At 46.8% G+C, this 14997-nt stretch overlaps 1 protein-coding gene across 1 annotated transcript in view; it reads left to right on the top strand.

Annotated features, from left to right (window-relative positions):
* Nucleotides 1-14997, top strand: part of col18a1a (collagen type XVIII alpha 1 chain a) — a 165262-nt gene that overhangs the window by 95204 nt on the left and 55061 nt on the right. Inside the window, exon 3 of the mRNA XM_072445332.1 lies at nucleotides 14678-14967. Within this exon, the coding sequence (XP_072301433.1) occupies nucleotides 14678-14967 (290 nt within the window). The remainder of the gene's footprint in view (nucleotides 1-14677; nucleotides 14968-14997) is intronic.

Raw genomic sequence — 14997 nt, 5'->3', positions numbered from 1 at the left:
ACCAGGTCTAAACCAGGTCTAAACCAGGACTAAACCAGGACTAAACCAGGTCTAAACCAGGACTAAACCAGGTCTAAACCAGGTCTAAACCAGGTCTAAACCAGGACTAAACCAGGACTAAACCAGGACTAAACCAGGTCTAAACCAGGACCTGGTAATTGTGCGTCTCCATGGCGACCAGGGCCTCTCCTCACTCATTTGCCGTGAGGTCAGAGGTCAGAGCAAATCTAGTGCTGTCCATCGCCTCTGCAGCAGCGTGAAATCTAACAGGCGCCAAAATATGGGACTCATCCAGGACAAAGGCTCATGTCAAGTCTACAGCGGGATTCAAGAGTCCTGGTTTAGTCCTGGTTTAGTCCTGGTTTAGACCTGGTTTAGACCTGGTTTAGTCCTGGTTTAGTCCTGGTTTAGTCCTGGTTTAGACCTGGTTTAGTCCTGGTTTAGTCCTGATTGGGACCTGGTTTAGACCTGGTTTAGTCCTGGTTTAGTCCTGGTTTAGACCTGGTTTAGACCTGGTTTAGTCCTGGTTTAGTCCTGGTTTAGTCCTGGTTTAGACCTGGTTTAGTCCTGGTTTAGTCCTGATTGGGACCTGGTTTAGTCCTGGTTTAGTCCTGGTTTAGACCTGGTTTAGACCTGGTTTAGTCCTGGTTTAGTCCTGGTTTAGTCCTGGTTTAGACCTGGTTTAGACCTGGTTTAGACCTGGTTTAGTCCTGGTTTAGACCTGGTTTAGTCCTGGTTTGGACCTGGTTTAGTCCTGGTTTAGTCCTGGTTTAGTCCTGGTTTAGTCCTGGTTTAGACCTGGTTTAGTCCTGGTTTAGTCCTGATTGGGACCTGGTTTAGTCTTGGTTTAGTCCTGGTTTAGACCTGGTTTAGACCTGGTTTAGACCTGGTTTAGTCCTGGTTTAGTCCTGGTTTAGTCCTGGTTTAGTCCTGATTGGGACCTGGTTTAGTCCTAGTTTAGTCCTGGTTCAGACCTGGTTTAGACCTGGTTTAGTCCTGGTTTAGTCCTGATTGGGACCTGGTTTAGTCCTGGTTTAGTCCTGGTTTAGTCCTGGTTTAGACCTGGTTTAGACCTGGTTTAGACCTGGTTTAGTCCTGGTTTAGTCCTGGTTCAGACCTGGTTTAGACCTGGTTTAGTCCTGGTTTAGTCCTGATTGGGACCTGGTTTAGTCCTGGTTTAGTCCTGGTTTAGTCCTGGTTTAGTCCTGGTTTAGACCTGGTTTAGTCCTGGTTTAGTCCTGATTGGGACCTGGTTTAGACCTGGTTTAGACCTGGTTTAGTCCTGGTTTAGTCCTGGTTTAGACCTGGTTTAGTCCTGGTTTAGTCCTGGTTTAGTCCTGGTTTAGACCTGGTTTAGAACCTGGTTTAGTCCTGGTTTAGTCCTGGTTTAGACCTGGTTTAGAACCTGGTTTAGTCCTGGTTTAGTCCTGGTTTAGTCCTGATTGGGACCTGGTTTAGTCTTGGTTTAGTCCTGGTTTAGACCTGGTTTAGACCTGGTTTAGTCCTTGTTTAGTCCTGGTTTAGTCCTGGTTTAGACCTGGTTTAGACCTGGTTTAGACCTGGTTTAGTCCTGATTGGGACCTGGTTTAGTCCTAGTTTAGTCCTGGTTTAGTCCTGGTTTAGTCCTGGTTTAGACCTGGTTTAGACCTGGTTTAGTCCTGGTTTAGTCCTGGTTTAGACCTGGTTTAGTCCTGGTTTAGTCCTGGTTTAGACCTGGTTTAGACCTGGTTTAGTCCTGGTTTAGTCCTGGTTTAGTCCTGGTTTAGACCTGGTTTAGTCCTGGTTTAGTCCTGATTGGGACCTGGTTTAGACCTGGTTTAGTCCTGGTTTAGTCCTGGTTTAGACCTGGTTTAGACCTGGTTTAGTCCTGGTTTAGTCCTGGTTTAGTCCTGGTTTAGACCTGGTTTAGTCCTGGTTTAGTCCTGATTGGGACCTGGTTTAGTCCTGGTTTAGTCCTGGTTTAGACCTGGTTTAGACCTGGTTTAGTCCTGGTTTAGTCCTGGTTTAGTCCTGGTTTAGACCTGGTTTAGACCTGGTTTAGACCTGGTTTAGTCCTGGTTTAGACCTGGTTTAGTCCTGGTTTGGACCTGGTTTAGTCCTGGTTTAGTCCTGGTTTAGTCCTGGTTTAGTCCTGGTTTAGACCTGGTTTAGTCCTGGTTTAGTCCTGATTGGGACCTGGTTTAGTCTTGGTTTAGTCCTGGTTTAGACCTGGTTTAGACCTGGTTTAGACCTGGTTTAGTCCTGGTTTAGTCCTGGTTTATTCCTGGTTTAGTCCTGATTGGGACCTGGTTTAGTCCTAGTTTAGTCCTGGTTCAGACCTGGTTTAGACCTGGTTTAGTCCTGGTTTAGTCCTGATTGGGACCTGGTTTAGTCCTGGTTTAGTCCTGGTTTAGTCCTGGTTTAGACCTGGTTTAGACCTGGTTTAGACCTGGTTTAGTCCTGGTTTAGTCCTGGTTCAGACCTGGTTTAGACCTGGTTTAGTCCTGGTTTAGTCCTGATTGGGACCTGGTTTAGTCCTGGTTTAGTCCTGGTTTAGTCCTGGTTTAGTCCTGGTTTAGACCTGGTTTAGTCCTGGTTTAGTCCTGATTGGGACCTGGTTTAGACCTGGTTTAGACCTGGTTTAGTCCTGGTTTAGTCCTGGTTTAGACCTGGTTTAGTCCTGGTTTAGTCCTGGTTTAGTCCTGGTTTAGACCTGGTTTAGAACCTGGTTTAGTCCTGGTTTAGTCCTGGTTTAGACCTGGTTTAGAACCTGGTTTAGTCCTGGTTTAGTCCTGGTTTAGTCCTGATTGGGACCTGGTTTAGTCTTGGTTTAGTCCTGGTTTAGACCTGGTTTAGACCTGGTTTAGTCCTTGTTTAGTCCTGGTTTAGTCCTGGTTTAGACCTGGTTTAGACCTGGTTTAGTCCTGATTGGGACCTGGTTTAGTCCTAGTTTAGTCCTGGTTTAGTCCTGGTTTAGTCCTGGTTTAGACCTGGTTTAGACCTGGTTTAGTCCTGGTTTAGTCCTGGTTTAGTCCTGGTTTAGACCTGGTTTAGACCTGGTTTAGACCTGGTTTAGTCCTGATTGGGACCTGGTTTAGACCTGGTTTAGACCTGGTTTAGTCCTGGTTTAGTCCTGGTTTAGACCTGGTTTAGTCCTGGTTTAGTCCTGGTTTAGTCCTGGTTTAGACCTGGTTTAGAACCTGGTTTAGTCCTGGTTTAGTCCTGGTTTAGACCTGGTTTAGTCCTGGTTTAGACCTGGTTTAGACCTGGTTTAGACCTGGTTTAGTCCTGGTTTAGTCCTGGTTTAGTCCTGATTGGGACCTGGTTTAGTCTTGGTTTAGTCCTGGTTTAGACCTGGTTTAGACCTGGTTTAGACCTGGTTTAGTCCTGAAAAACCAGGTCTAAAGCAGGTCTAAACCAGGTCTAAACCAGGTCTAAACCAGGACTAAACCAGGTCTAAACCAGGTCTAAACCAGGTCCCAATCAGGACTAAACCAGGTCTAAACCAGGTCTAAACCAGGTCTAAACCAGGACTAAACCAGGTCTAAACCAGGACTAAACCAGGTCTAAACCAGGTCTAAACCAGGTCTAAACCAGGTCCCAATCAGGACTAAACCAGGACTAAACCAGGTCTAAACCAGGTCTAAACCAGGACTAAACAGATCTGGACTGGAGCAGGACTTTCCCGCGGCCTTCAGCAGTATCAGTTCCATCTGGAGTGCCGGGTCTTGGTCTTTGTTGTGGTCTGGACTTGAATGAGGACCTGAAAGAGGACTTCCTGCTCTCTGATGTGGTTCAGACGTTTATCACTTACAAACACGACACATTTGAAATACAGTTTCAAGAATAGATTTATGATAACTTTAACTTCGTCTGGTGGTTTTTTATTCTTCTATTTTTTTTCATCACATTATTTTGTCCTGGTTTAGCAGATATTTATTTGTATTATTATTTATTTTATCCTGCATTATTTTAACTTCATACATTTCTTAGTTTCAGACCTGGTTTAGACCTTGTTTGGACCTGGTTTATCCGCTTGTTACGGCCCTGGACTGTTCTTTATCCGCTTGTTACGGCCCTGGACTGTTCTTTATCCGCTTGTTACGGCCCTGGACTGTTCTTTATCCGCTTGTTACGGCCCTGGACTGTTCTTTATCCGCTTGTTACGGCCCTGGACTGTTCTTTATCCGCTTGTTACAGCCCTGGACTGTTCTTTATCCGCTTGTTACGGCCCTGGACTGTTCTTTATCCGCTTGTTACGGCCCTGGACTGTTCTTTATCCGCTTGTTACGGCCCTGGACTGTTCTTTATCCGCTTGTTACGGCCCTGGACTGTTCTTTATCCGCTTGTTACGGCCCTGGACTGTTCTTTATCCGCTTGTTACGGCCCTGGACTGTTCTTTATCCGCTTGTTACGGCCCTGGACTGTTCTTTATCCGCTTGTTACGGCCCTGGACTGTTCTTTATCCGCTTGTTACGGCCCTGGACTGTTCTTTATCCGCTTGTTACGGCCCTGGACTGTTCTTTATCCGCTTGTTACGGCCCCGGACTGTTCTTTATCCGCTTGTTACGGCCCTGGACTGTTCTTTATCCGCTTGTTACAGCCCCGGACTGTTCTTTATCCGCTTGTTACGGCCCTGGACTGTTCTTTATCCGCTTGTTACGGCCCTGGACTGTTCTTTATCCGCTTGTTACGGCCCTGGACTGTTCTTTATCCGCTTGTTACGGCCCTGGACTGTTCTTTATCCGCTTGTTACGGCCCTGGACTGTTCTTTATCCGCTTGTTACGGCCCTGGACTGTTCTTTATCCGCTTGTTACGGCCCTGGACTGTTCTTTATCCGCTTGTTACGGCCCTGGACTGTTCTTTATCCGCTTGTTACGGCCCTGGACTGTTCTTTATCCGCTTGTTACGGCCCTGGACTGTTCTTTATCCGCTTGTTACGGCCCTGGACTGTTCTTTATCCGCTTGTTACGGCCCCGGACTGTTCTTTATCCGCTTGTTACGGCCCTGGACTGTTCTTTATCCGCTTGTTACAGCCCCGGACTGTTCTTTATCCGCTTGTTACGGCCCTGGACTGTTCTTTATCCGCTTGTTACGGCCCTGGACTGTTCTTTATCCGCTTGTTACGGCCCTGGACTGTTCTTTATCCGCTTGTTACGGCCCTGGACTGTTCTTTATCCGCTTGTTACGGCCCCGGACTGTTCTTTATCCGCTTGTTACGGCCCTGGACTGTTCTTTATCCGCTTGTTACAGCCCCGGACTGTTCTTTATCCGCTTGTTACGGCCCTGGACTGTTCTTTATCCGCTTGTTACGGCCCTGGACTGTTCTATATCCGCTTGTTACGGCCCTGGACTGTTCTTTATCCGCTTGTTACAGCCCCGGACTGTTCTTTATCCGCTTGTTACGGCCCTGGACTGTTCTTTATCCGCTTGTTACGGCCCTGGACTGTTCTTTATGGTGAGGGTGTCCGATGCGGGCCCTCACATTCCTGGCCCCCGGTTTATCTCCTGTGGTATGTGCTCGGTATTTCTTTTTGGGCTGGTATTTGGGGGACAGTGAAGGCCCCGTAAAGCCGTCAGTTTGGGGCGCTCAGAAAACGGATGCTCTTTGAAGGTGTCGCCGCTCACAATGGACCGAGGGCCCTTAAATGCTAATGTGGGCTCTTTGTGGGGGGCCCATCTCGGACACTTCACTGACACTCGGGGGAAAAGAGCATTCCTCCCCTTTGTCGTGCCTGAAGGTGGCTCTGTGACTAAACCAGGATTAAACCAGGACTAAACCACATATATTATATATGTACTGCAGAAAGTAAAACCAGGCCAAATCTCAACCAGGACTAAAGAAGGTCTAAACCAAGACTTTATCACGGATGATTCCAGGTCTAAACTTTATTTATTTTGTTCTTAAATAAGGCTTAGAGCGTTCACTTTGTGTCATTTAGGTCATGACGGGTTCTTAGGGTCATATGGGCCATTTCAGCAGAAAACCTGAGGGCCCACAAAAGTGTGTCTGAGGGCCACATTTGGCCCCCGGGCCACAGTTTGGACAGTCCCGCTCTAAAACGTCATCATTTCCATGTTCAAATAAAAAGTGATATTGCAGCTGTTCAGAGCCGTCTGTCTGAGGCGGATTGCCCCGGGGCAGCTCGGCGTGTGGCAGGTCGTGACACGCCTCAGTCTGAAACATAAACACAAGTGTTCAGTCACTTCCACAATCATAATTACACTGTTATTTACGCCGTATTATCCAACCACAACATCACCAGCAGCAAACACTTTCCCAAAGCTGGAATGAACCTGCTCCTGAAACTACAGAAGAACCTGCAACTACAGAAGAACCTGCTCCTGAAACTACAGAAGAACCTGCAACTACAGAAGAACCTGCAACTACAGAAGAACCTGCAACTACAGAAGAACCTGCAACTACAGAAGAACCTGCTCCTGAAACTACAGAAGAACCTGCAACTACAGAAGAACCTGCAACTACAGAAGAACCTGCAACTACAGAAGAACCTGCAACTACAGAAGAACCTGCAACTACAGAAGAACCTGCTCCTGAAACTACAGAAGAACCTGCAACTACAGAAGAACCTGCAACTACAGAAGAACCTGCTCCTGAAACTACAGAAGAACCTGCAACTACAGAAGAACCTGCTCCTGAAACTACAGAAGAACCTGTAACTACAGAAGAACCTGCAACTACAGAAGAACCTGCTCCTGAAACTACAGAAGAACCTGCAACTACAGAAGAACCTGCTCCTGAAACTACAGAAGAACCTGTAACTACAGAAGAACCTGCTCCTGAAACTACAGAAGAACCTGCAACTACAGAAGAACCTGCTCCTGAAACTACAGAAGAACCTGTAACTACAGAAGAACCTGCAACTACAGAAGAACCTGCTCCTGAAACTACAGAAGAACCTGTAACTACAGAAGAACCTGCAACTACAGAAGAACCTGCAACTACAGAAGAACCTGCAACTACAGAAGAACCTGCTCCTGAAACTACAGAAGAACCTGTAACTACAGAAGAACCTGCAACTACAGAAGAACCTGCTCCTGAAACTACAGAAGAACCTGTAACTACAGAAGAACCTGCAACTACAGAAGAACCTGCAACTACAGAAGAACCTGCAACTACAGAATAACCTGCTCCTGAAACTACAGAAGAACCTGCAACTACAGAAGAACCTGCAACTACAGAAGAACCTGCTCCTGAAACTACAGAAGGACCTGCAACTACAGAAGAACCTGCTCCTGAAACTACAGAAGAACCTGTAACTACAGAAGAACCTGCTCCTGAAACTACAGAAGAACCTGCAACTACAGAAGAACCTGCTCCTGAAACTACAGAAGAACCTGTAACTACAGAAGAACCTGCAACTACAGAAGAACCTGCTCCTGAAACTACAGAAGAACCTGTAACTACAGAAGAACCTGCAACTACAGAAGAACCTGCAACTACAGAAGAACCTGCAACTACAGAAGAACCTGCTCCTGAAACTACAGAAGAACCTGTAACTACAGAAGAACCTGCAACTACAGAAGAACCTGCTCCTGAAACTACAGAAGAACCTGCAACTACAGAAGAACCTGCAACTACAGAAGAACCTGCAACTACAGAAGAACCTGCTCCTGAAACTACAGAAGAACCTGCAACTACAGAAGAACCTGCAACTACAGAAGAACCTGCAACTACAGAAGAACCTGCAACTACAGAAGAACCTGCTCCTGAAACTACAGAAGAACCTGCAACTACAGAAGAACCTGCAACTACAGAAGAACCTGCTCCTGAAACTACAGAAGAACCTGCAACTACAGAAGAACCTGCTCCTGAAACTACAGAAGAACCTGCAACTACAGAAGAACCTGCAACTACAGAAGAACCTGCAACTACAGAAGAACCTGAAACTACAGAAGAACCTGTAACTACAGAAGAACCTGCAACTACAGAAGAACCTGCTCCTGAAACTACAGAAGAACCTGCAACTACAGAAGAACCTGCAACTACAGAAGAACCTGCTCCTGAAACTACAGAAGAACCTGCAACTACAGAAGAACCTGCTCCTGAAACTACAGAAGAACCTGCAACTACAGAAGAACCTGCAACTACAGAAGAACCTGCAACTACAGAAGAACCTGCAACTACAGAAGAACCTGCAACTACAGAAGAACCTTCTCCTGAAACTACAGAAGAACCTGCAACTACAGAAGAACCTTCTCCTGAAACTACAGAAGAACCTGCAACTACAGAAGAACCTGCAACTACAGAAGAACCTGCTCCTGAAACTACAGAAGAACCTGCTCCTGAAACTACAGAAGAACCTGCAACTACAGAAGAACCTGACAAAGCAATGGAAATGTTCCACGTTGGAGCTTTAGGGTTAGTGATGAGGCCCAGACCTGACACTGAAGCCATTAAAGGACTGATAGAAAGCAAAGAGGTTTAGTTTCTGTTGAAACCAATAACACCTTTTATCAGGTGTGGGCGGGGCTTACTCAGAGTAGGATAAATATCTGAGTTCCCGCTCCTGATTCTCAGATTGAAAATGACTCTTGGATCAGAGTCGAAACGAGTCCGGATGAAACAACTGAATCTCCTTCTACAATGGACCCCTGCTGGACGAATGAGGCACTACACCCACATCTTTACATCTTGATGTGGTTTAAACGTGTTTAAACGTCTCTGAGCCTCGTGGACTGGAACGTCTCGCTCTGTGTGAAGCGTCTGTGGAAACGACGCTGTGAGTTCAGCTGTCGCTCCAAAAACACAAAAACACGTCTGTCGTCGCGTGTGCAGCTCAAAGCATCGCTCTGTCATCGTGAACCTGGGGCCTCCAGGGCCTGGTGCCCGGGGGCCTCAGGACCTCGGGGCCTCAGCTGCAGGCTCAAACAGACTGAAACATCTGCAGATCTGCTCTTAAAGAAAGACACTTCCACACGAGGCCGTTCAAACAGGAAATGCATAAAAAAGACATGAACGAGAAGAAAATCGACATTGAACTTGACTAAAAGCTGCAGTCGTTTGGTTGTCATGGAGATGAAAGCGATGAGGAGCTTCTGAGGCGGTTTGTGTGGAAACATGAGCGGTTCCTTCAAACTGTTCTGGAATATCACATGTTTTTATTCACAAAACAGGGGGCGGGGCATCTGATGTGTGGGCGGGGCATCTGACGTGTGGGCGGGGCATCTGATGTGTGGGCGGGGCATCTGACGTGTGGGCGGGGCATCTGACGTGTGGGCGGGGCATCTGATGTGTGGGCGGGGCATCTGATGTGTGGGTGGGGCATCTGTCATGTGGGCGGGGCATCTGATGTGTGGGCGGGGCATCTGATGTGTGGGCGGGGCATCTGACGTGTGGGCGGGGCATCTGACATAACGTGACCTCAGATGTTTCTCCATAAACTCTTGTCTCTCGTCTAGTGTTGGATCCAAACTCTGGTCATGTTGATGTAAAACAAAGGTGTCCAGGTGGGGCCCCTGGTGTGGTGGGGCCCCTGGTGTGGTGGGGCCCCTGGTGTGGTGGGGCCCCTGGTGTGGTGGGGCCCCTGGTGTAAGATAAGATAAGATATTCCTTTATTGTCCCACATGGGGAAATTTCATTGGTGCAACGCAGGTAGATCCAGAGGTAGATACAGAAGAACAGATCACTTATAGGAAGTCTGAAAAACACTTTCAGTAGAAGATCTCCTATAAATAAATAAAAACTCCCACAGACAAATAAATAAATAAATACCATTGCACATGAATTTCACAGTAATTGCACATCAGTATTAGGTTAGGTCAGTATTGCGACGGGATAACGTGACGATCTCCGGGTAAGACGACTGTTCTCCGCAGTTTCATGAGTTCCTCCTTTGTGGAAACGCGGTACGGCGCCGGCCGGGGGGCGGGGCCGGAGCAGGGGGGCGGGGCCGGAGCAGGGGGGCGGGGCCGGAGCAGGGGGCGGGGCCGGAGCCGGGGGGCGGGGCCGGAGCCGGGGGGCGGGGCCGGGGGACTCAGAGCCAAGACACATCGCAACGACACGAAGAGAACACTCAATCCAGCCGAATAAAGTCAAAACAAGTTAATTTAAAGCGATTCCAGTGCGTGTCCCGATCGTTCGTGAAGTTCCTCTTTCATATAAACGTGTATATAAACGTGTACATAAACGTGTACATAAACGTGTATATAAACGTGTACCGACGACACGCCGTACTTTAGCGCGGCCGGAGGGCGCGGGGGGGGGGCTGGTGGGCTCGCTCGGAGCTAGCTCACGTCACAACAACACAACGAACGCAACGAAAAACGCTCAAATCCAGCCGAAAAAAGTCAAAAACAGTTGAATTAAAAAACTTCCAGCGCGTGTCCCTATCGTACAGTAAAATAGAAAAAATATACTAACTATATTTACAAAATATAGGAGATAAAGCACAATAAGTGTGAGAGAGAAGAGAGAGCGTTTACACCGGGCTGCCAGCTGTACCAGCGCCTTATGACGTGTGGTGTGGTGGGGCCCCTGGTGTGGTGGGGCCCCTGGTGTGGTGGGGCCCCTGGTGTGGTGGGGCCCCTGGTGTGGTGGGGCCCCTGGTGTGGTGGGGCCCCTGGTGTGGTGGGGCCCCTGGTGCAGCTGGTGCGGTGGGGCCAGGTCTGGCCTAAGGGCAAATATATAATATATTTTTTGGGCTGTATGTGGCCCCAGTTCGGCCTTTGGGTCTTTTTTCATCTACTTTTGACACTTTTAATGGTGGACGTTATTTTCAGTTTGATTCTGTCTCTTCAGGACAAAAAGGATGAACATTTTTGTTTTTTTTGTCATTTTTGACACTTTTTACTTTTGTATTTCACATTTTTTGTCCCTTTTGTCCAAACCCACAGACTCCTCCCACAGACTCCTCCCACCTCTGCTTAGGACCAATGACATTTGCAGCTCAGATCCGCCTCTGTCCTCAAACGTCCTCTGTCCTCACACGTCCTCTGTCCTCAAACGTCCTCTGTCCTCACACGTCCTCAACCAACCGTCCTCCATCATCCTCTGTCCTCCAACGTCCTCTGTCCTCACAAGTCCTCTGTCCTCACACGTCCTCCGTCCTCACACATCCTCCGTCCTCCATCATCCTCTGTCCTCCAACGTCCTCTGTCCTCACAAGTCCTCTGTCCTCACACGTCCTCTTTCTTCACACTTCCTCACACGTCCTCTGTCCTCACACATCCTCCGTCCTCACACATCCTCTGTCCTCACACGTCCTCTTTCTTCACACTTCCTCACACGTCCTCTGTCCTCACACGTCCTCCGTCCTCACACGTCCTCTGTCCTCACACGTCCACTGTCCTCACACGTCCTCTGTCCTCAAACGTCCTCCGTCCTCACACGTCATCTGTCCTCACACGTCCACTGTCCTCACACGTCCTCTGTCCTCAAACGTCCTCTGTCCTCACACGTCCTCTGTCCTCAAACGTCCTCTGTCCTCACACGTCCTCTGTCCTCACACGTCCTCTGTCCTCAAACGTCCTCTGTCCTCACACGTCCTCTGTCCTCAAACGTCCTCTGTCCTCACACGTCCTCAACCGTCCTCCATCATCCTCTGTCCTCCAACGTCCTCTGTCCTCACACGTCCTCACACCTCACACGTCCTCACTCGTCCTCTGTCCTCACACGTCCTCACACGTCCTCTGTCCCTCTGGAGAGCAGCTGGACGTGTGAGGACCTGCTGTGGTCAGTCATGGCTGACCACGTGGCTCTGCTCCTGGTTTGGAGGCGGAGCTTAAAAGCGCCTCCCCCCACGCCTGCTGCCCCACCCCCTGTTTGAACATGGATCTACTGAGCAAACGCCACGGCAACGGACGACACGACGGTCAAGTCCAAATGTTTAAGACGTGACTCGCCGCTTTAAACATTTACGCTGAAAACTGTCGAACGGGACAATATTCAGCGCTCGAAACACAAACGCTGAACCTGATCATATTTATTATTGAAATCACTTTATATTGCACCATGACATCGATATATTGCACCATGACATCGATATATTGCACCATGACATCGATATATTGCACCATGACATCGATATATTGCACCATGACATCGATATATTGCACCATGACATCGATATATTGCACCATGACATCGATATATTGCACCATGACATCGCTATATTGCACCATGACATCGATATATTGCACCATGACATCGATATATTGCACCATGACATATATATATTGCACCATGACATCGATATATTGCACCATGACATTGATATATTGCACCATGACATCGATATATTGCACCATGACATCGCTATATTGCACCATGACATCGATATATTGCACCATGACATCGATATATTGCACCATGACATCGCTATATTGCATCATGACATCGCTATATTGCACCATGACATCGATATATTGCACCATGACATCGATATATTGCACCATGACATCGATATATTGCACCATGACATCGATATATTGCACCATGACATCGATATATTGCACCATGACATCGATATATTGCACCATGACATCGCTATATTGCACCATGACATATATATAGTGCACCATGACATCGATATATTGCACCATGACATCGATATATTGCACCGTGACATCGATATATTGCACCATGACATCGATATATTGCACCATGCACCATGACATCGATATATTGCACCATGACATCGATATATTGCACCATGACATCGATATATTGCACCATGACATATATATATTACACCATGACATCGATATATTGCACCATGACATCGATATATTGCACCATGACATCGATATATTGCACCATGACATCGATATATTGCACCATGACATCGATATATTGCACCATGACATATATATATTACACCATGACATCGATATATTGCACCATGACATCGATATATTGCACCATGACATCGATATATTGCACCATGACATCGATATATTGCACCATGAAATCAATATATTGCACCATGACATCGATATATTGCACCATGAAATCGATATATTGCACCATGAAATCGATATATTGCACCATGACATCGATATATTGCACCATGAAATCGATATATTGCACCATGACATCGCTATATTGCACCATGACATCGATATATTGCACCATGACATCGATATATTGCACCATGACATCGATATATTGCACCATGACATCGATATATTGCACCATGACATCGATATATTGCACCATGACATCGATATATTGCACCATGACATATATATATTGCACCATGACATCGATATATTGCACCATGACATCGATATATTGCACCATGACATCAATATATTGCACCATGACATCGCTATATTGCACCATGACATCGATATATTGCACCATGACATCGATATATTGCACCATGAAATCGATATATTGCACCATGAAATCGATATATTGCACCATGAAATCGATATATTGCACCATGACATCGCTATATTGCACCATGACATCGATATATTGCACCATGACATCGCTATATTGCACCATGAAATCGATATATTGCACCATGAAATCGATATATTGCACCATGACATCGCTATATTGCACCATGAAATCGATATATTGCACCATGGCATCGATATATTGCACCATGAAATCGATATATTGCACCATGACATCGCTATATTGCACCATGACATCGATATATTGCACCATGACATTGATATATTGCACCATGACATCGATATATTGCACCATGACATCGCTATATTGCACCATGACATCGCTATATTGCACCATGACATCAATATATTGCACCATGCACCATGACATCGATATATTGCACCATGACATCGATATATTGCACCATGACATCGATATATTGCACCATGACATCGATATATTGCACCGTGACATCGATATATTGCACCATGCACCATGACATCGATATATTGCACCATGACATCGATATATTGCACCATGACATCGATATATTGCACCATGACATATATATATTGCACCATGACATCGATATATTGCACCATGACATCGATATATTGCACCATGACATCGATATATTGCACCATGACATCGATATATTGCACCATGAAATCGATATATTGCACCATGACATCGATATATTGCACCATGAAATCGATATATTGCACCATGAAATCGATATATTGCACCATGACATCGATATATTGCACCATGAAATCGATATATTGCACCATGACATCGCTATATTGCACCATGACATCGATATATTGCACCATGACATCGATATATTGCACCATGACATATATATATTGCACCATGACATCGATATATTGCACCATGACATCGATATATTGCACCATGACATCGATATATTGCACCATGACATCGATATATTGCACCATGACATCGATATATTGCACCATGACATATATATATTGCACCATGACATAGATATATTGCACCATGAAATCGATATATTGCACCATGGCATCGATATATTGCACCATGACATCGATATATTGCACCATGACATCGATATATTGCACCATGACATCGATATATTGCACCATGACATCGATATATTGCACCATGACATCGATATATTGCACCATGACATGACAAAAATGACATTGTGCACCTTCAAAAATGTCCAAATTGTGAAGTTTCATCGTTTCCGGTGTTTCCGTCGCCTCGTCGGTCACGTTGCTCATTAGATTCTGTTTTTCTCCACTTTTGTTTACTTTCTTCACGTGTTTCCGTCTCGTTTCCAGAGGACAGCGGCGTGTCTCTGCTGCAGCTGATCGGGGACCCGCCCCCTGAAGAAATCGAGCGAGAGTTCGGCCCCGACAACACGCCCGGATACGTGTTCGGCGCGGCCGCTAACACCGGGCAGCTAGCTCGCGCGCACCTGCCCAATCCGTTCCACCGCAACTTCGCGCTGCTCTTCCACCTGAAGCCCACCACGGAGCGAGCGGGCGTGGTCTTCTCCGTCATCGACGAAGCCCAGAGGGTCATGTACGTCGGGGTCAAACTGTCCCAGGTCCAGGACAACAACCAGGAGGTAAACCAGTCCCGCCGAATGTCCCGCCGA

The sequence above is a fragment of the Eucyclogobius newberryi genome, unplaced genomic scaffold (assembly GCF_026437365.1).
Source record: "Eucyclogobius newberryi isolate DKJ021-1_F unplaced genomic scaffold, fEucNew1.0.hap1 SCAF_14, whole genome shotgun sequence".
NCBI lineage: Eukaryota > Metazoa > Chordata > Actinopteri > Gobiiformes > Gobiidae > Eucyclogobius > Eucyclogobius newberryi.
Note: the sequence above shows the minus strand (reverse complement) of the source record. Positions and strands in the feature narration are given on the sequence as shown.